This window comes from Artemia sp. Qi Xiang Cuo, chromosome 13 (genome assembly GCF_049724085.1).
Source record: "Artemia sp. Qi Xiang Cuo chromosome 13, ASM4972408v1, whole genome shotgun sequence".
Lineage (NCBI taxonomy): Eukaryota > Metazoa > Arthropoda > Branchiopoda > Anostraca > Artemiidae > Artemia > Artemia sp. Qi Xiang Cuo.
The window spans coordinates 30136908-30160083 of record NC_142806.1 but is presented as its reverse complement, the minus strand read 5'-3'; the positions used below and the strand labels follow the sequence as shown (position 1 = coordinate 30160083).

The 23176-nt window shown below is 34.5% G+C and overlaps 1 protein-coding gene across 4 annotated transcripts in view; it reads left to right on the top strand.

Moving 5' to 3' along the window:
- Positions 1-23176, top strand: part of LOC148945174 (uncharacterized) — a 149474-nt gene extending 126298 nt beyond the window's left edge. For 2 of the 4 annotated variants that reach the window (XM_089098652.1, XM_089098651.1), the window contains exons 8-17: positions 1218-1348; positions 2624-2751; positions 4863-5115; positions 7758-7977; positions 10611-10736; positions 13439-13580; positions 16518-16721; positions 18515-18585; positions 21157-21274; positions 22947-23176. In XM_089098652.1, the coding sequence (XP_088954778.1) occupies positions 1218-1348; positions 2624-2751; positions 4863-5115; positions 7758-7977; positions 10611-10736; positions 13439-13580; positions 16518-16721; positions 18515-18585; positions 21157-21274; positions 22947-22994 (1441 nt within the window). In that variant the 3' untranslated portion in view covers positions 22995-23176. The remainder of the gene's footprint in view (positions 1-1217; positions 1349-2623; positions 2752-4862; positions 5116-7757; positions 7978-10610; positions 10737-13438; positions 13581-16517; positions 16722-18514; positions 18586-21156; positions 21275-22946) is intronic. The other 2 variants (XM_089098653.1, XM_089098654.1) reach the window with 2 other exon arrangements.

Below are 23176 nucleotides of genomic sequence, written 5' to 3'. Positions count from 1 at the left end.
TAACTGCGCAGAAGTGGGAAGGGGAATGTATGTCAAGAACTTTTTTTTCAAAAAAGTTTTTTTCCAAAGAACCCGGTCCTTCTAAAAAAATTAGAAAATTAGAACCGGAAAACTAGTAAAGCGATTTTTCGGTGGTTTTATTTTGCTGTAGGCGGTTGCACCAAGTAAAGTGCTTTAGAAAATATAGTACTTTGGAAATTTTTTTACCTTTTGCGCTTTTTAAGTAGCTAAGAAGATCACTCCCTAATAGACTGCCATTTTTTTCCTTTTTGGTCCCAATTTCATAATAGCCAGAGATTACCAGATAGCCCATTTATTTAGGCTACGGAAAAACTGCATGAAAACATGCAAATTTCCTAGGGAACAATCGCGTGGGTACCATTTTTGATCTTATGAGCAAGAAAAATTGTGTTAATTAAATTAAAGAGTTAATTAAAGAGTGTTCAACATAGTTTACGCGAAAGAATGTTCTTGGTATGCACTGAATTTTAATATAGTCTTGTAAAAAGGGTAATTTAGTTTTAAAGCTTAATGCTGATCTGTTATTCATCATAACTTAGTGTATTATAACTTCATAATTAGTGCATTTTCCTCAATAATATGAAAACTGAAAAAAAATAGCTATATCCATTTCCTACGCTTTTTTATTACAGAATATTGTAATTTTATCAATGACTTACTCAGTTGACTGATCATGTATATGAGAGTAAATTCAATTAATTAAAGAAAATAACAAATTCATTAATGTTATATGCCATCATGACAAAGGCCAATGGGTGCATTAGTAACTTGCCAACAATGAATTGCTGTACTCCAAAAATTCTTTTAGTGGGTAGTCCTAACTGGAAACATTCAGGGGGGGGGGGAGGGGGTGCCTAAAAAGAGAGTGGTGTACTCTTTTTACAAAAGGGAAAGGTAGATCCGTAGATTTGAGCAAAAACACTGTAACACTTCTAGCTGAAAGGCTGCTTGGTATATTTTTGCATATTACATACCAAAAATTAACCAATATTATTTGGCAACACGCTGTATTTTGTTAACATGTTTTTGAATTTACTCCCTAATGAAAGGTTCCCAACAAATTGTCGAAAAAACTGTTCCTAGCAAATTGTTCAAAGACCTTATTTTTGCTCCTCGATGAGTATGGTATTCAAAATGTTAGATCCACCTTTTGGTGTTTGTCACAGCGGTATTTTTTACCTTGTTTTTATTTTTAGGATTGATACTTGTCTAGAAGGTGACGATTCTACATGTGAAGTGGGAGAGACGTGCAACACGGACAAATATGGAGCCTCTTGTGTCTGTCGTACTGGCTGGGGAAGGAAAAACCTAAGACTCGGCTGTGTTGGTATGATGACTTCTCTACTTTGGAGGAACTGTAATAGTCTGTCTATTATGCTCGTCTTCTCTCTTTCCGTGCTACGGATGGCATTGTGGATGTCTGTTCGTCATATCCAAACGTTTTCATCTGTGTTTTCTTTGCTGTCTTCTTTCATTTGTTTTTTTCTTTGTCATCCAAATACCTTAGTGCCAAATATTTATTTTAAACAATTTAGCTCCAAATAGTTTGTTAATTTAAACTCCTAACAATAAAAATGAAATGAATAAATTAAGTAAGGACAATGTCACATGCTCTTTGTAAGAAAAGTGACGCATCCTACTGATAATTGATATTATAGTTCATATTTCAGTTTTTAATACATAGCTTTGCAAGACAAATTTCTCCGAAATATGTTGTTAAGCCTTGTATAGTACTTAATGTTAAGTTACGTAGTTATACGTAAATGAATCTAAAAAATATAAATTTCCTGTCTTTTTACTTTAGTCTGATCGAAGAAAAACGCAACAGAAGTAATGCGCTAGTTTTTGAATAGTAGTGCCAAGCGATAATGCCAATTTACGATAATGTGGGAGGGGGAGGGGGTCAGAATTTTTTTTTCGATTTTGTAACATTAAGATACAAGATACACGTATTGTTTAAAGTACATGGAGGTTCTTTTCTTTTTATTAAAAATACAAAAAAAGTTATGTTTCAAAATCTAAGGGTTGATTACCAGTGTAACATAATTAAAAGTTCCATTGGGATACTTAAAAGGCAGTCTTTGTTGCCACTAGAACAGTTTTTTATTATAAATTGGCTGTAAGACCATGCTGGTATTGCACGATGAATGAAAAAGAACGACGAAACAAGAAGGGGAAAGGATAATTTTGCATTGCCTGTATGAAATTCATCCTTGTTGTTGTTTGTTCTTAATGTTCCCTTATTTTTTCTTCTTCGCTTCTCATTCAGTCTGTTATTCATATATAAATAGTTGTTAGCGATCCAGATTGCCGCCGGAAAACAGTTTATATCTTAGCTTTAAACTTTAGGAAAACCTCAAAATTAATTAGCAATTATTTTAATGTTTTTGCGGCTTAATTTCACCCATTTTAATTTTATGATTGAACCGATGTTGTGTATTTTTATAGTTCTGTCTAATTCAATCATACTTAACAAGTTAGTAATACAAATTTTCGCCGGAAAACAACTCCTATTTTATGTTGAAAAACTTGTTGTTGTTTTATATTTATAATTCTGATTATTTCAAATATATTTTACTAACTGTATAAAATTGCATTTTAGAGCTCATCAACTTGGTTGTATCGCTGAAAGTTGACAGATTTTCTGGAAGGCCTTTAACATTCAAAAAAGATTATGCTGACCCTCTCTCATCAGGTTACAAGGAACTTAAAGACGAAACAAAGCTTGCGGTAAGTTTTTTTATTCTTTTGTCTTACCATTAAAGCGGCAACATATATACTACCACTACTGCTAATAACTCACTGCAGCCACTGTCTTTACTAATAATACTGCCTAGGTAAGTGAAGCTGTCCACTTGAGAAATCTTGTCGTCGCCCAACATCACCGTTTCATCTTCATTTATTCTTAGCCTTACTGACTTAGTCTTCTTAACATCAGTTTTCTAACCTATTCTAGCACCCTGAACTCGTAAAACCTCTTGAAGTTCATTCATTTTGCTAACATTTTCATCTAGGATGCTTAAATCATCAGCATAATCTAAGTCTATGAGAGTTTTACTTCCCCATTTGATTCCGTGTTCTCCAACTACCTTTGCTGTGCTCCTTAAGACAGAGCCCATAAAAATGATCCATATAAAGGGAGATAGAACACAACCATGCTGAACTCCTGATTTAATACAAAACCTCATTCCTTACCTTAACCGCAGCAATGTCATTCTCATATATAGCACTAATCACTTTAATGTGTTTGTCTGGTATACCAATCAAGGAGAAGACAGTCGCTAAAAATCTTCCGTCAGCTGAATCCTACGCTTGCTCATGATATATATAAAACTGAGAAATAAAGGTGTTTGATGACTCAGGCACTTCTCAATTATTAACTTAAGAGTGAAAATTTGAACGACCCTCTACCCTTCCTAAAACCATACTGTTCTTCTCTTAAAAATCCATCTACAACATCTCTAAGTTTAAAAAGTGTCATCTTACTAAGTAATTTTCTACCTACAGAAACCAGGCTAATGTCTCTATAATTACCACATCCATATATGTTGTTTATTATCATAAACAACGTTTTTTTTATACTGAATTACATAATTATAACTTATTTTGTTTTATTCATTAAACAATTAACGCAATAAAGATGAAACCATAATTATTTTTTTTAATCTTGTTTTCGGTGTGTTTTTATAGGCTTTGCCATTTTGACCTCTGAACAACCTTACTTATAATTGGTAAGTGTCCCTAACACCTGGTCAATCACTTTTCTGAAAGTAATCACTTGATACCACATGATGAGTGACTATTTCTTAAGAGTACTTATACAATGAGATAAAGCTTCTCTTCGGATACTCGCAAGAAAGTCAAGATAGTACTGTTTTTCTTTTTTAATGCCTGAAGCATAAAGGCAAGCGAGTATACACTAGTATAGAGATTGCATACCATCAGCAAGTTCATTAAAAGGTTACATGTTTTATAGACCTTTTATGGTGAACAAATTGTTGATAAGAAATGTTGATCAACATTCGCGAGAACAGATTTGTTTATCGACAATTATGGATCAACAATTGCGAGAACACACTTTTTATCACTGTTGAAAATAAATAGCAATATTTTCAAAATCAGTTGAACATTGTTTTATTATTTTCAATGAAACTCATGTTTACTCCTGTAATTTTCACAGTTTATGCATTTTTTCACTGTCTGATCAAATTCTAAAAGTTTCAATTAAATAAGAAAATTTCCTCAGTGCCCTTTGGTGGGAAAAGAGGTTGGTAATTAAAAAAATGTGTAGTTTTTCATGTCTTGTTTTAGGTAAGAGATCAAATCAGCAATAAATAGAACAATCTTTATTTCAAATTAGCTGTTTTTTCTCTTCTAAAATTGTAAGAACAAAAGCAATTTTCCCTCGTGATATTCATCCGTGAAATTTCCCGCTTAAGTATGTTCAACAAATCTAACAAACAACGATTTGATAAATGGGTCGTTTTCATCCATAATGTTGACCAACAAAAGCCTTGTTGGTCGCTAGAACACGATTGTTGGTCAACATTGTTTCGCCAGAACTGATTGTTCATCAATGCTGTTGATCAACAATGTCGCCGGGAAAGGCGTTATATGTAGTTTGATCAATATATGCTTTTCTTCATTACTGGGGGACCGAGTTGAACCTTTAAAAAATTTTAAGGAGGGGATAAGGATTTTGTGTTTGTGGGATGGGGTGCAAATGGTTTTCTCCGGTCTTCATAAAATATTATAGGCTGTAGTTTCTTTTCTTTTTTATGCATGTTGTCCTGCAGGCTCTTTGGCTAGTTAAGTATAATGGCACTTGGAATTTTTTCTAGATCGACTCACTCCTTGCTCGTTCCTTGCTACCACTTTACATGGATTCAAAAGTGATGGGTTTTATGGAATACAAAGACAGGATGGCTGCTAATATTACTGTTAGTTTTGAAGCATCGCCAATTACATCCAGCCCCTCGTTTCGAAGTGAATTGCAGCGTCAGATAACTAACACAATTGAAGGTTTTAGCAATCGTCTTGGTTCTAGTCAGTTATTTGTGGAGGGGTCGCAAAGCCCAGTTATTTCGATTGATGGTAAAGGCAAATTTGGATTTAATTGTTCTATAGTGTGGTTTAAAGATATACACAAGAAGGTAGATTGTGTGATAGGATGATAAAGTTTCTTAATTTAATTGGTTTTACCAGAACCTTCGGCTGCTTTACCTAGCATCAGAGTAGGCTTATGGGCCCATTCATCTTCTTACGAAAGCAAGTTTTTTTTAAGCTATTTCTCTGAAGATTAACCTGTTATTATGTATGTTTTGATAAAGCAAAACAACAAAATTAATTCACTTGTTTATTAGTCAGCCGTTTTCACCTTTTTGTGGTACTCCCGTACAATCCAGAACGCACTCGAGAATTTTGCTTAACCAAACAGTTCGTGGCAACGAACTGTAAGGAGCGTCCGGCTCAATAGTAACCAAAACTCTAAAAAAGGAATTTTGGTATCAATGGATATATCAAAAGAATCGGCTTATTATGCTGATTCCAAATACAAAAGTTTCCTTAAGTTTAGTCCTACCCTGAGAAAATTTGCCTGATTTTCAAATAGGGAGGAACACCCCCTAAAACTCATAGAATCTTACAAAATCACAACGTCAAATTCAGATAACCCTACTGTCGAGGTTTCAAGCCTCCTATCTGCAAAGTTCGGAATTTTGTATTTTTTGCGAGAAGAAAGATCACGGATGCGTGTTTATTTGTTTTTTTTTTTTTTGTTTTTTTTTTCAGAGGTGATCGTATCGATCCAGTGGTCCTACAATATCGGGAGAGGGCTCATTCAAAAGGATACTTAGAAATTAAAATTTCTAAGTATCCTTTTTAAGTGACCGAAAAGATGAGAGGGAAACTAGGCCCTCTCTTATGCCACTTTTTTTCAAAATCGCCTGATCAAAATTTTGAGATACCCATTTTGTTCAGTATAATTAAAAGGTCGAATAGCTATGCCTTTGGAGATTACCCGACCCCCCCCCCCCCACAGTCCCTGGGGAAGGTATTTAAGTTAAATTTACCCAGTCTTTTCGTGTAGTGTTTGTTACTGGGAAGTATTCATACATTTTTCGGGTGGGGGGATTTTCCATGGGGAGCGAAGTTTTCAGGGGGTGAATTTTTCAGGAGAAGTTTTACACTGGGGGAATTTGCCAGAATTCCTACAAGAAATTCTTCTTATGTCTTGCTTCTCTTTGCCAGGCACCCATTTCTCCAGGCACCCATTTAGAGCTGGGTCGACTCTGGCTGAGCTTGAAGAGTCACGCCAATGACCTCTATTCCAAACCAAACAACCGGCGACATCGGGCTGGAACCCTTGTCCTCGCGGACAAATGGTTTTAAATCTAGACTTGAAATTTATACTTCTGTCTAGATTTCTGAAAGATTTACAAGAACTAAAACACTTCTAAAAAAAATACCGAAAAAAGCAAATACCTTCATCTCCCAATGCACTAAAAGAAAAGCAATCATTTACTTTACTGCTTCCCAGAAAAATTGAAATTTATCATGACAGGTAAATTTTCCAGTCATTATGTTACTGCCGACTTTCTATGTCATGAAACGTTGCGCTTTCATTCTTGTCTTTATAAATTTCAATTTTTCTGAGTAGCAGGAATTATTGTTCTTTTTTGTGTCTGGAGACGAAAGAGATTTTCAAGGAAATTCTTAATTGAGCAATAATAATACCACTGAATTGACAGATTATTGTCTATCGATGGCGCATTGTTAAAGATAGGATTTTGAAGTTCACAAATACTTAACTAAAGCAATACAAGCCAAAGAAGAACAATAGCCACTTTTGAAAATTAAATATTATTCAAGCGTTCAAATATGTGTTTGTAAGCTTTTTTTTATTAAAAGATACATTAAGATAAAAAATGTGTTATCATATTTTAGTGCATTAATACCTTGGAATTTTGGAAGTGACTGAAGTGTGGTTGTCATTCAATGGATAAGCTAACATATTTTGGTGACATCAAAACCTCAAAGAACTGTGTTTCCCTAAGAGGGCAAAAGTATGTTTCAAGCATGGACGTGTCAGAAGCATTGTGTATGATAGGTAGAGTATAGACGACAATGAACTAAATTACAAATCGGAATCCTGCACCAAAATCCACCTAAAACTTAAAAGGAAGAAGTTAAAGTCTTAGGTCTTCCTCTGTGGGGTAAAAAAATTTCTACGGGAGAAATAAAAAATGCTTCTTCTAATAATATACACGGTGATCCTTATAATTTTTGATTTGGCTCGTAATATCGCTGTTGCATGCACATTCTTCATATAACTAATTTTTAGTGAAATTAGCTGTCTTTTTTTATTCTCGTATGCCCTTTTTTAATCTGCATCTTTTGGTTGTGCAAGGGAATTCCAACTTGGACGTTGGTTTTTCCAAACTTAAGAAAAATTAATTAATTTTATATTTTAAAATAGCAAAAATAAAGAACAAGCTATACACGGGAGTACTTATCTATCGAGGGGACATGTCAAAAGCATACTCGCAAAGCTAATTGAATCCAAGCAGAGAAACAGGAATTTCGGACATTCACCGGTGAATGCCGACATTAACCAGATTTGGGACATTCACGGTAACAATGACACAGTGTTGAACTCTTAACATCGTTCTGAAACATCGCTAAACTCTTAAAACAGAAAAGCTTTTAGACCATCACATTCTCTAATTCTCTTTTAGATATTGATGAGTGCCAAATAGGACTACACGATTGTCCACATAATGCCAATTGCAGAAACAAAATTGGATCCTTTTACTGTGCTTGCAAGATCGGTTTTGTTGATAAGAAGGACTTGGACCCAAGGATGACTGGTCGGTCGTGTGTCCCAGCAACTTGCTCAAATGATTATTGCAATAAACGGGGTGAATGTCGAATGGAAGGAGCAAGAAAAGTGTGTTTGTAAGTATAAGACTTACATTTATTTTAAATAATTTATCAGGCTATATTGCGTTTTCAAATTAATCACATTCGATTTCAGCTTTTCTTTGACTTTATCTTTCATTTCTGAGACTCGAGTCATTACTGAATTGCGGCTACACTAGCCTAGATTCCGTTTTCTATGTCTTTCTCGGGGATAAATTTCACTAAATTGGTATAATCAGGAATTTAAATAATCATTAAGTCACAAAATCGACAACTTGACTCTGCGCCAATATTTCAGAATATTTTATGAATTAATTTAAAACAATTTTCGGAAAAAGCAGTTATTCAGAGAAATGTAAAGAGCCATATTAAACTTACGACCAGCAGAAATAAATTCTTATAATAATTAAAACTCAAAACGAAAAAAAAAATTACTCATAAAGAATAAATGAAGTCCAAAACGAGCAGAAATTAAAATAAACGATTATCGAAAACATAGAGATAGCAGGTACTATGATAGATGAATAAATCGATCTTAAGACGAATATAAATTAAACTGAATTTTCAAGTCAAACTTAAAACGAAAAAAATTTACTACAAACAGGAGTTTGGCTTCCTGCCATTTTCCCCCTTCCCTAACCGTAAAAGACTAAAGTTTGTTGCGTCATCTGCATTTTATTAAAAACTATGCGTATCTTCAACAATATTTTTTTTTTTTCAAAAGATCGGCTAAAAATAAACTTTAAAAGAGGAGTGGAATTGACACAAAACGTGGGGCCATGGACCCTTTAGCACCCCACTCTTCCTTCCAATTTTTGTAGTTGCACTATTTTAAGCACAATCATGCAAGGATTCTCAATACATATATAGACGAATCACAATATAAATGCACATATAAATATGAAATTTCGGTTTAAGAATGGGCACATACAGCACTAGTGCCGTAAAGGGAGTTCAAACAAGAAGTATGTGTGAAGGCGGGGCTAAGGAGAAGTAGCTGACCTCGGTATGTCCCAAAGCCTTTCAATGAAGAAGATACATTTTCTTTCTTTTTCGATTTTTGAATTTCCATTGTTTCAGACAATATTTTGATGCCCTTTGCTTTAGCCGCCTGTATTGGTCTAGTCTTATTTAGTGGTCCAGGCCGTTCCATCCATTGTGAATTTAAGTTCTTCGAGTCGTTCTCTTGGACTTAACACGTTTTATAGTTCAGATGGTTTAACAAAGATTTCTTTTTTTCCAAAGAATCATCATTTATAATTAATTGTCATCATTTATAATAATTGTCATTACAATACTATCTACTAACTACTCACCGCAGCACGAAGCCGCCTGAGGCCAACACAGCTACGCACGCTCCTCCTCCATCCCAATCTATTCAAAACCTTCCTCCTTACACCCTCCCAGGAAGTCCGATTTCCTTTAAATCTTTCTTTATGACATCCTCCCACCCCAAACGCGGTCAACCTGATTTCCGTTTAGCCCTAGGCGGTTGACCAAAAAGAACACTATTTGATTATCTGCTATTCTCCATCTATAGGCCGTGCTCAAGCCATGTCAACCTTTATCTCATTCCAGGCCTAGAAAAAGGGATTGAACCATATTTATCATACAGCCTACTGTTTGAAATACGGTCTGTAAGCCAGGTACCCAGAACAATCTCTATGCAATTTCTCTGAAAAACATCTTGCAAATTTTCTTACGCTTTTCGGAGCGCCCATGGTTCAGAACCATATTTGACAACTGTCATCATTGTAGCTTCCAATATTCTAATCTTGGTTTGCAGACTTTCTTCCTTTTCTTCAAACTTTTTCCAACTGTGAAAGAACACCCTGAGCCTTGGCTATTCTACTTTTAACATCTTCACTGATCCTATCGTCTTTACTAATAATGCTACCAAGGTACGTAAAGCTGTTCACCTGATCAATCTTTTCGTTACCCAACATAACCTTTTCATCTTCACTTATTCCTAGCCGTAGCGACTTAGTCCTCTTAACATTAATTTTCAAACGTATTCTAGCACCCTGAACTCGCGAAATACCTAAAAGTTCATTCATTTTGCTCACACTTTCATCTAGGATGCTTAAATCATCAGTTTAATTTAAGTTCAGGAAAGTGTTTCCTGCCTATTGGATTCCGTGTTCCCCCATTGCCTTTCCTGTGCTCCTTAAGACAAATTCCATCAAAGTGATTCATATAAAGGGGGATAGAACACAACCCTGCTTAACTCCTGATTTAATACCGAACCAGCTGCTACCCTTATTTCGTACCTCATTGCCTCATCACAATACTGATGGATATAAATATGACATTACTCGTCTGATTTTTTTTTCCCAAAATTAAGGCTCTCAATAAATTTTCTCAAACTTGTAACCTATCTAGATTTTTTTTTTTTTGTGGGCCAGAAAATCCATGGATGCCAATTTTCCAAAAAAAGAACCCGTGTTTGGGAAAAAATTTACACATACGTAAATAGATACACAAACAATTATTGCTCTTTTAAAGAGATAAGATATAATATATATTATATTACTGAAAAGGAGACTATAAATTCTATCAAATATTTTAGTTTATGCTCACACCAACTGTATGGAAAGCATAAAAACGCATCCAATTTTATTACAGTGTCCTTTTTTTTACACTCTCTTATTATTATGTCTTTTTCACAGATGCAGAGGAAGTTTTGGAGGAGCCCAATGTGATATTGATAAGGAAGTAGTTGGTGTAGCTGCTGGTGCTTCGGCAACAGCAATTTTGATAATTATCTTAACCCTTGTTGGACTTTGCTGGTGGAGGTAAGTCTCTCTAATCCATTTTGAGCATAATGTAAAAGGCATAATCAACAGACAGAATATCTCTTTTAATCGTGAAAAATTCAGGGTACTTATTATCATTTTTAGAAGAGAAGTATTTTTATAATTTGGAAATTGTTAGAAAGGTATTATAGGAAGATTATCATTAGAAGTGTTAGAAAGTAAAGACTAAAATCCCTCTAGGAAAAAAAAAAATCTGATATCAACTGCTAAAATAGTAAATACTGTGAGGAGTCTATATCATCTGTTTTTAGTTTGTATGCATGGAGGGACTAGCAAAGTCTTTGTTTCCACTTTTCTACGTTCCAGATTGTTCTTTCTCACTCTTACTCTCTCTCTCTCTTTCCAACTATCTCTCTCTCTCTCCCTCTCTTTCTCTCTCTCTTTCTCCCTCTTTCTTTTTTCTTATAGCATCTTAGTTCTAAAAAAAAACAATTTATCTTAAGAAACTATCGATTTTCTCTAAAAATTTAAACTCCTAAAAACATTTTTCTGGAGGAGGAAGACTTAAAATATCACCCTGGCAATTTCTGTCTCATTCTGGGTGTTGTCTAGTTTGTCATCTGCATGAATTTCAAACTCTTGCTTTGGTGTTTCCTTGGCAATAGCGACTATAGCAGCCGTCCTATCTCGAGTCCAACACCTACTTGAGTATTGCTGATATTGTCTTTGAAGTACTACCCAATCGGAATTATACTGTTCAACCACTTCATGTATTTGTTGACTTAAAAGTCATCTGTAATAGAAAATACATCATATAATTCTTTTCACAAAGGTAGAGACAAAAGTAAAATCTCCAAGATTTAAAACTGCTTTGGTGAAATCAGATTTGCATTCGCGCTTGAGTATAGAAGTTAACCCAATGAAGACACAAAGAAGAAATCAAAGGAATTGAGCAAACGAGAAGACGAAATTTCGATATGTAACGATCTTCCCGCTTCTTACTTTCCACAACCTTAAAGAAATGTACCGACCACAACGGAATCCTGTCAGTTCTGTTTTGTCATCATTTCAGAACCGACCTTAAATGATGAATATGGGTAGTTTAGAACTATGCAGTTATTAGTTACCAGTTTAGGACTATCGTGCACTGATAGTTACTGGCTGTTTTGTAGTAGATGTACTTTTTAACCTGTAGTCAGGACCCAAAGATTTCATATCTACAGCTAAACTAATCATCTAATGTTAAAATTTCGTTACAGACAACGTATTATACGTCAATACAGAAAATAATTATTAGACCTAGTGATTCCTAATTCTATACATGACAAGTAACAAGTATCCACATTATCAGTTGAGTTTACCAATAAAGGCTCTGAACTTAGGATCAGGGACATTTAACCGTGGAATAGATTTTACAAATGAAACTCAAACGGAATGTTATTACTTGTCAAAATTCGATGTACGAGAGAGTTCTATTCCAAGTAGAAAAATTAATATTATTAGATTGTCATCTTTAATTTGCTCCCGATTTGATTAAATCGAGAAATAGTCATGTGAAAGCTGATTAGAAAAACAAACAGTTGAAATTTGGAGATCACAAATTTGGGCTCCAGTTCTCTATTCTAAAAAATTTGCGCTATATGTGAAGTTTTTTAATTTATTTCAATGGCCACCCCAGGGATATCCAACCTTTTATTACATAGGCCGCTTTGCCATTTAAAATAACTCAATGGGCCCCATAAATTATTAAATTTCAAGAAAAATGGGTACAAATCGGGTAAAAATGGGTAATATTAACATTAAAGGACGTTGTGAAAATGACTAGTGACCCGCACAAAAATCGCACACGGACCGGAGTGCGGCCCGTGATTCACAGGCTGGACATCCCTCGGCTAGTCCTATTCAGTCAGATTCTCATTTGCCCAAACAGGTAGTTTACAAATGAGACTTCGAATTTTTGGGGGGAGAGGTAGATTTGTGTTTTTGCAATAAACGGCTTAGAAAGCCCTTGGTATTCAGTTGTATGGAAAGTACATTATTCCATCAAAGTTTTTCGAACTTTTCCTATAATATCTTATATTTTCAAAAACTTTTGACAATTTTTCTGTTTTCTTTAATCTCCTTGACCCTGAGAAAATAAATTCCCGTTTACGTCCCTTGTCAGTAACCGTTTTTCTTGATCATTAACTTTAAAAAATGTAGGTTTGGAGCTTTAACTTTCAGTTCTGCAGTTTTTGGTCTTTTGACCCTTTACCCTAGGAATAATTGTCTGACTCTCCCCCCTTCAATATAAGGAAAGGACTTCCGTGATTACTCTTTTTAAATTATTACCTTAATCGAGAATTGAATCCCATTGGAATTTAAATATGACGAGAGAGACAGCTACAAAGTTTAAAAAGATTAAAGCACAATCGTTGTCTACGTAAACTTACCCTATGTAATTTTTATTTACAACTCAATGATGTGTGTAAGATACTGGGCCGTGGTTGATAGATTGAGCAAGCTAAGACATATCGAAGTATTTGCTAAAGAATTTGACAGTGAAGGTGAGGCTTTACAGACGAATGCGTTGTTTTTTTTTACAATATGTAGCGACATCTAATCTGATGCATGAACTAAAGGGTGTTTTTTTTTTTTTTCTTAACTTTTACTGTACAATCAAGGAAGAATAAACAATTCCTTTTCCTTTTAAAAATTTTTCAAATGCTGAATTAAAAATTTCATTCCATTTTTTTTTTCAGTAAAAAATGGCGAAGAGATCAGGACTCAGAATTCGGTATGCCACATTATGCTGCTAAGATTCCTGGTCACATGGCTTTAGCACTGCCATATGCCCCACAATTTGCTAGACCGCCGCCTATACCTCCCCAGCCGTATTATATGGTAGTATTGAATTTTATTTCCATAACTGTTAGCTTCAAGTTTAGTAATTTTTTCATCACGATTATTATTTTGGATATACATGGTGATTGAAATGGAAGTTTAAAACATGGGAGGATTGATTACAAGACTCACCGGTGTGTGGCGCAATGAGTTTGTGGAAATAATAGCATATCGTTATTAGTTGGTGTGAGTATATATTTTAGGGTGCAGTGGAAAAAAGTCTTGCCTGAAAACTCTGAAGACTACGCCTCGTATATACCTGGTGCAAGACTTGCCTCGAAGAGTGGTGAACCTTGAGATAAATCATAGCTTGCGTGATAGTACACGCCTACTAAGAGTGAACACCGCTCCATAATTACTGAAAATAAAGAAAAATGTGTTTTCAACTAAATTTTCCTAAACAAAGGATCACCATTTGACATTGATTCAGGAATGATATCTATTATCTTTGTTAAGCTTAAGAAAAAAAAGTAATGAGGAAACAATGCTACTGCTACTACTAATAGCTCATTGGAGTAGCAAGCCGCCTGAGGCTAACACAGCTCCGTACGCTCCTCCTTCCTGATCCACCAAATATATTTATGGGGATTTCAAAGAGCTCGAAAATGGCGGTGGATCGAAAAAACATATTAACTAAAATTTCCATCTTTAAAAATCCTTAACTGGAGGTTTTCAACACCCCATCTTAAAAATTAAGAAACCCCATGGGCAGCACTTTTACCTTGGGCAGCACTGAAATGCAATGATAAGATCTTTTTTATAGGCAATAAACTGACGCAGCCTTGCGCTGTGGTTCCTTTGTGGAAAGCTGGGGGTGGCTGTATGCTTGATTGTAATAATGATAGTGCAACTGAGAGTAGCAAGAACATGAACAAGTAGCCATTAAATTATTGACCAACGTTTCAATTAATGAAATTTATTTTGAAAAAAACGAATTAGATAAAACTTTGCGTTGTTCGTATGCAAATGGCGTTCGCTTAAGTGTCTAGCTACTATGTCTTGCTTATGAACTTTTTTGATCAGGTGTCAGTGTCTAGACCTGTTATTTCCAACTGATTTTGGGTCATCCCCCACCTAGAACGTTTTAAAATCCTGATGCCCCCTCGTGATTTGTTTTTCAAAATTTTGCGTGTATTCACCTGAAGTGAGCTTAAAAAGCAATTAACTTGATATCTTTTTGTTGGGTCGTCCTCTAGGTATTTTTCATACTAATTAAAAATACTTTCTGAATACAAACTTATTTCATTCTATGTAACGTCATTACAATATTATAATGTATTTTTTTGCTCTTTAAATGCATTTGAATAGACGTAATTCACGCGATTTTTTTTCTTTTTTTTAAGGCTCTAAATTATAGACGCAAGGCTCTAAAATATACACGTTCTACCCATGAACCACCAAAATATTGTTATGCCCCTCTAATGCGGCCCACGCCCACGTTGGGAATCATGGGTCTCGACAAATAAAAGATATCTTGGCTAAACATACATGTAAGCGGTGCTTGATACAAAACACAAAACATGATGATTAAGAAGCTTCCTTATTGGTGAGCTGAATTTGCGGTCCTTGAGGCACAGTTTTCAGAATTTTCTAAATGCAACAGGATTAAGATCCCCCCTGAAATATGGGGAAAAAAAATGGTATATTACACAAAAATGTAGATAACATCGATCTTACCTTCCCCCTCCACGGATGCCTGACTAACTTCTTGTATTTAGCCAAATTCAATGAAAATCGAACCCAATTGATATCCTGCCCTCTGTCTGGTAGATCCTAGATTGGGATCTAGTCTGTTTTATGGCGAATCCTCGTGTTGTATTTGTATGAATAAGCTAAAAATTACTGTGCGAAAACAGCAAGCAAGAAACTTATTTGGTTTAAATTAATTTTATCTCTCATCATCATATACTTATTTTAAAATACTTTTTCAATATAATATTAGTGAGTTATACTGAACCTTAAGTTCAACTTGACAAGTTCATCTTAATAGTAGTTGTAATATGGCATCAAGTACATTTTTATCGATTCTAATTTTTTTTCTCTTCTAGCCGTTTCATTTGGAGGGTAGGGGGTAGGTGTTAAGAGGTGTGGCTCAGGGCAGTATCTACGGACAATTATGGCTGAGAAGCTCTAATCCTATTTGGTTGATTTAGCCTTCGGACGGATAGCTAACCATCTCTTGACCAAGCAAACTTTCTTCTTCTTATTTTTGTATAGAGAATAGAAACATTCCGTTTGCTCTATACACGCCTACAAATAGTTGATTTTTTTCTTCTGTTTTTTTGTGTGCGTGTGTGTGTTCGTCATAGCTTATCATGTTCTAGATTCTTTTTGCTACCAAAAATTACGACATTTTTACTCAGATATTTCAATAGTAAGCTTTCAATTTATTTTTCACTAAATATGCACAAACGCACCAGTTTTATCGTCTTGTTAGTAATTTGGTTTTTCCCTAATAAGAAATGTTCACACAGTAGCCATGATGCGCATTAGGCATTATTCCGTTGCTGGGCACTCGTATCAATAATAGGCACAGATATTAGTTTTGTGCTCCTGTATATGCATGCTTGTTGCACCTAGAATAGCGTTAGTAAACTTTAGTGATCTAGTATAATTTGCAAAAAAAATATCTACTATATTCGCCACCTGCGTAATTATACGGGCAAACAAAAAGCGTTCAGGTGCGTAGCTAGAGGAGCATTTGACCCCTTTCCCTCCCCTCCAAGATATTTATAAGCATTTTGAATTGTCAAAATAATCTCCTGTAACGTTATTACAGCTTGTCTATCCTACTCATTTAAAAGAACTGCAAAAGTGCCTCAAATAGAATGTGCCTTGAACTATTGTCTATTTTCAACTTTTACTTTAATCCAAAGTTTCCCGCACTGCTTGTTGCTTCTTTATTTCTGTCACTTATTGTCATTCTTCTTCTTCTAGCCTGCCTTTATACATCCTCCTATTGATTATGAACTATCATCAATGCATAGTCAAGAAATTCTTAGTCAAATCTCAACACTTCGAAGATCTGTTGCGCCTACCCTATCTTTACCTCCTCAGCTAGAGAGTAGAAGGAAAACGGAGGAGGAAGGCTTAGTTGGTGCGGTGCGTATGTGGTACAGGAGGCTATCCAAAAGGAAGCATGTTAGTGGAGGTTTCTTGGTTTTCTTTGCTTGGCATTTCCCTGGTGCTTATGTTCCATTTGAAATTCTGAAAATACTAATTGTATCCTCCTCATCATCTTCTTTTGAACTACATGAAATATCTGTCGGTACATTTCTGTTATAGTGTATATGTTAAGTTGTTCATCCATTGACGCACTGTAGAGCCGGTTTCTTTGTTAGATTCTTTCAGCTTAGCGTGAGACAAGACAAAAAGAAGTGACAGAATAGATGGGAAATATTTAATTTGGACTATGTCTTTGCACATTAGGGGGGTGGGGGTAAAATATTTGGACAGTGTGAATTTAGAAAACAATTCTTACTTCATAATATACAGAATAATTGTATCTAATATATTTTGCATGCAAATCCTCTATACTCTACCCTCTTCCCCCTCCCCTCGTCTATTGTGTAAACACATAGACCAAATTTGTTTCTAAAGTATTGTGTTTTCATCATATTTTGTGATATTTCATTAGGATTAGCTAGAAAAAAGGTTCAACTTAGATGAAGAACTTAGCATAGGCGCTATAGCGGGAAAGTACCAATCTCTCTTTTGGGATATTAAAAAAAAGAGAATAAAAAAGCTCGCTCAAACCCCCCTTGCTTTCCCCTCGAGGAGACTCGTGGGTACGGCTTTGCTAATCTTTCTTTGGTCTTTTATTTCTTCCTTTCATATTTCAGTCGTTTCTACCATGATTGTTTTCCTACTAATGTTTTTCCCTTAACAAAAATTGTTTAGATACTTTTGTTTTATTTTCGGAATAATTTATATTCCTAATCAATGATTGTTTTTATTCATTTAAATATGATAACTTTTAATTAGAATTGAGTAAGCAACCAGGTTGATAACAGCAACTAATAGCGAGTCGTTGATAATTAAGAAGAAAAATTATTTGGATAAAATGCTATATATTTTACTAAAAAAAAGTTTGTACTAATTTTTGGGTGTTTTGCATCTTTTTGGGGTTTATATTATTAGAGATTACAATATTGTCTGAAGACAATCAGTTTTTTACCATCATCTTACTTCCTTTATTGCTGACTTCTTTTTATCTTTTTTCTCATCCTCAATTACTCCTACTCCTTTAGCCCTTGGAAAAGCCCTTCTCTTTATCTTTTTTCTCGCCCTCAATTACTCCTACTCCTTTAGCCCTTACGTATTCATGTGGGTTTTCTTTATTTTATATTGGTTTCGATGTAAGAGAGTATAAATTTACCTAACGGATGATATAAGCAAAATAAAAACATTATCTGAACCTGAAAATATTGTCAAACTATTATTTCAAAGCTATAGAAATATGGAATACATAGAGATCCAAGACTCAGTTGAATTTTTCTTTTGTGACGCTGAAAGATTTTATCGATACAACTTATAATTATAAAGACCAAATTAGTGTCAATCGCCAAAATTCCACTCTGTCAAAAAAGATGTAGCAAATGCACGCCCTCCCCCCTAATTCACCATCTGTATTATCTTATGTGTCCTACTGATGCCAGAAAAATGTTTTGCTTTTCATAGTAAAAACAAAAAACAAGTATTCATTTGATTTCTTGGAGTTCAAACTAAAAATTTTGGAAATAGAAAAAGAGCTTTTGTGAATATCCAAATCTGTTGTGAATTATCTTTTGTTGTAAGCTGGCAGTGGCAATAAAAAAGACTTGTCCTGCTAAAATTATTATTCTTGTGTGTGCTGGTTTCCCTCAAATTAATTGTCATCCACACTAGTAATTATTTTGATTACTCTTACTTTAATAGCTTATTTTTATTTTTAGCCCGGTTCTAGTAATGTATCAACTATTGGTGTTCCAATTTATTCAACTCCTTACATGGACCAACCAGTAAGGTATGCTAACAAATTCAATTACTAATATCTAATTTTTACACCCCGGTTGGCCTAGCTTCTAATAGAAACATAGGGATTTACAATTTGTAATGGCTATAGAAACGTATTTGGCTAATTAACAGAGGGAAATGCAGTTATCTATCTTCATAAGAGGTCCGACTAGGAGGATCCAAACCAAAAATAACAGTGGCTGTGATTTTAGACATTATAAGTTGTGACCGGCTGATAGAAGATAGAAAACCTTATATTTTTGAAACATTCACTCTTCATAGTTGCACAAATTTTTATGTGTTTAACTTGAAATAGCCAAACGCTGAGTGTTTGATGTTGTTTACCTGTCGCGAATCTTCCAATCGATTTGGTATTGTCCCACTTAAAATAGCTCTTATTTACTAATGAAAGAAAATTGAGAGCGTGTCTAGCTCTAGGTGACTTGTTGATAATGGGTTATCTATGAGTATTTTTACTTACCTAGATACACCAAGTGTAATAAAACCATTTTAAAGATTTCTACAATTTTGTTTGTACTTTGTTTTAACTGCCTTTTTCATAAAACGGTTTTTCAGTTCGCTACCTCAAAATTAAAAATTTTCTTAACCACCCTTATCCCTTCTTACTGGTCAGTTTCTTGATTTTTTAAAATGGGTGTCTAAGCTCTATGGAGTTGGTCTAAGGATTGCAAAGGTGTGTGCGTTACAAATGCTATAAACAACGATTTGATGATCGAATGATTGTGGAAATCAATGATATCGGAAATAATTCTTTTTAAAAATAAGTTGTTTGAATGTATAGATTGAAAAATTATGTTTTGTCGTTCTAACCGTGGACTAGTGGTGGCTTGGTTTTATCTCTTTCCAAAAGTGTCATGCAAGAACAATGAGATGGAGAATAACCTATCTTAAGATCTATTTAAGGTCTTCAACCTTATTCCAACTCTTAAAAATAAATATCATTAGTTTCTTAAATATAGCTCATTACTTTTTAACGTCTTCACTAGGACGAGGCTTGCAATTTTTTTTTCTATTTCTGTTCTGGAAGGGGGGGAAGATCACAAAAATACAAAAATGTTGGGAAAACTAAATAAAAAGTAGGGAGTTCTTTATGTGATGCAAGAAAAAAAAAATAAAGAGTTTAATGGGCCTATGGTAGGAAGACCCTCTCCATTCCCAAACGCATACATGCCTGACAAGGCCATTCAGTTTTGATACTCAAGTCATATTAATGTAAAACTGGTAAAACTGGTAAGCTGTCCTAGCTAAGTGGCTGGCGCCCTGTGTTGGGAATTCTTTGTCCGAGGGGCACGGGATGGATTCCCGACGTGGCCGGTTATATGGTTTGGAACGGAGGTCAGTGGCGTGACTCTGTCAGCTCAGCCAGAGTCAACCCAGCTCTAAATGGGTACCTGAGGAAATCTGGGGAAGGTAAGCAGGAAGGGTGTCCGAAAGCACAGGATGGCTACCCCCCCCATTGTACTTCCTGGCTGAAGGTCCACGAAACGGAGATCAGCACCGCTGGTTTGGACATTGAGGGTCTAATGCTGTCATACTTACTTACTTAAAACTGATATTGCTTTTCTAGTATAATCATGAGTCAGAAATGGCTCATGCTTCTTTCACCTTTCAGCTAAGGGGAGCACCCAAAGTTGGGCACTTTCAACAAAATATGCGGTCCTAGATGGTTCTACTTCTGGAATATTTGCTTGATTATAATCTGTCAGGGTTTCATTCCACACAACATTGACATATTCCTTGCTGTTGAGTCCCAGCCAAGCGGTTAGTGTGCTAGACTTGAAATCTTTAGCGCGTTAGGACAGGAGTTCAAATCCTGGTGTCTCTGGTAACTTGGCTTGGAACGGGGTCAGTGGTGTGACTCTGTAAGCTCAGCCAGAGTTGACCAAGCTCTAGTTGGTTACCTGGACAAATCTGGAGAAGGTAAACAGTAAGAATGTGGTAAAGGATAGGGTGGCTGGCCCCCAATCCCCCGTTGAACTTCATGGCTGAAGGACCATGAAAAAGAAATCAGCACCTACGGTGGAGATTGTGAAGTCCAATGCCGTATTCTTTACCTTTACCTTGCTACTGATTTTTGTCTGCATCAATAAATTTTTCTTTATTGTTTTACCTAGAGGCAAAAACTGTAGAAATAAAATAATGAACGATCTCTAATAAACCATAGCTTGCGCCAGTATAGCACAGGCCCTTATAGTGACAAAAACCCAAAAAACACTCTTTTTAGGAAGTGGAATTTTGATTTTTATAATGTATTACTATTAGTACATCTACTGTTTTGATTAAGGCTAGTTTTTGATTAAGTTTTTTTTTTAATTACGAATAGTAATTATTGTCATTATTCAAATCGAAGACTAGACATTTCTTTTGATTATTCTGATAAAATGCTTTTACTAGAAATGTGAAAGCTTAATTTCGTTTGAACTAGGTCCAGTTAGTGGTAGGATGAGTTATATTTTATAATATTAACGGTTCAAAAACCTCATTCTGGCTTGTGCCGATTTTGAAGAGAATTTTTAATGAAGTCACAACAATTATCTGATTCAATCTTTTTTCATTTTAGTCGGCCAAAAAGAACAGGTTCTGTGATAAGCCATGGAAAGTCCAGACGGGCGCCTCCACCTCCTAGTCAACCGCCACCTCCTCTTATTGAGTTTACTGAAGATAGGGCATCATTGAGTGTAAGTTTTCATTTTAACTTTGGTTTTCATTTCAAACTGGTGAATTAGGTGTTGTATAAGTTACTTCATATTTACTTTATAAATTCTACCTATTTAAGGGTAGTCATGCGTCTCTGACGTATATTTAGTAGTATGTACTTATTATATATATATATATATATATATATATATATATATATATATATATATATATATATATATATATATATATATATATATATATATATATATATATATGTATATATATATATATATATATATATATATATATATATATATATATATATATATATATATATATATATATATATATATATATATATATATATATATATATATATATATATATATATATAATAAATTTCTTGCCCAAAACCACACGCATGCGATAATGGAACTCGTTTAGACAGAGCGCCCACCAATAGAACACACATGCGACACAGTATCACATCTACTTATGATTGTTTTAATAAGTATTTTGATAACGGACCAGGAAAAATATACAAATGATTTGGAAAATTTGTATTGTTGGATTTTTCTGGCTTTTTCTGTTTTTTTTTGTTAATTAAGATTAATTTTGGCTAAATTGAATCAATCAAAACAACTGTAAATAAATCCACTAAATGCGATTAAACCGAAAAAAGACAGATTAGGTTACCTAAATTGACTTTTTTTTAAGAAGTGTAGCCTCACTAAATAAAGATTAAAGAACACAAAAAAAAAAACTAAAAAAATATCCTAGAGCTTTTTGAGTAGGACCTGATTTTTTTTTTTTAGATATTGTGGTTCTTAAGAAGCAGTTCAGTAGTACTTAATTGAAGAAATAGAGCAAGAAAATTATTCTGAAACGGGCTCACTCATCAAGTTCTGTCATTTTACATTTATCCACGGAAAGGGGACGCAAAAAAGTTGATCCATAGTAGATGCAGCTTAAATGTAAAATTGTTCGCATCCAGCGGGAATGCTGTGTCTGCTATAACGCCAACAAGGAAATAAACAAATGGGATTTGAGAGAAAAACAAATTAATGCTGATATTCAATTTATAAAAACTTGTCATGTCAAGCCCCCCCCCCCCTATTTTCAAATGTTTCACTGCAGTCAGTGAAACACTGACGTATTAGTTTGAATATTATGACGCACCGTCAGTTACTTTTTGTGTTATATCCTTGTTATGAAATTCTATGACACTAATATTTTGTGTTTATGATGAATATATTTTGTCTTATTTTTGGTATTTTTTTCCTTGCTTTAAATATTCAAAAAAATCAACTAGATTTGTGAATAATAGATAAATAACAAGACACGGATCTCGAGCGATTTCTAGTTCAAGAAACTTAACTGCCTTTCAGCATCTCGAGGAAAAAAGGCCTTAACACTCAGCTTTGTTATTTGACTAATGTATCAAATTATAAAACATTATATTTATTAAGGAACAGGTCTTTTTCATCTATTAATCAGCTGACTTGAACTTAAAACCTTTTTTTATCATCCTTTGTGGTAGTAAGAGGCACTCAAATAAGCACCGGCCTCAATTAGGGGGGAGGGGCATTGAAGTTTTGGATCTTCTCTTTATGTGTGTCAAGAGCTTTTAGCCTTAGACATCAGTTTTTAATTTCTGTTTTAGTGCTCCTAGCAAGTTTTAACCTAACCAATTTGTATTTTTATTTTTAGAGCGGCTTATACGATTCAATAGACGACAAACGATCCCTACACACGTGAAGTTTTTTTTGAAAGTCGTAAATGGGTATTACCGGTATGAGAAATGTCTGTGTGTATGTGTATGGTTTAACCTAAGTTATTGTAATTTATTTCTTTGCATTTTGCAGATTTTAAATTTGTAAGTAAGGTGTTCCAGTGTTCTTGTGTCACATTTATTTTGTCAAAATAAATTTGTATTTCTA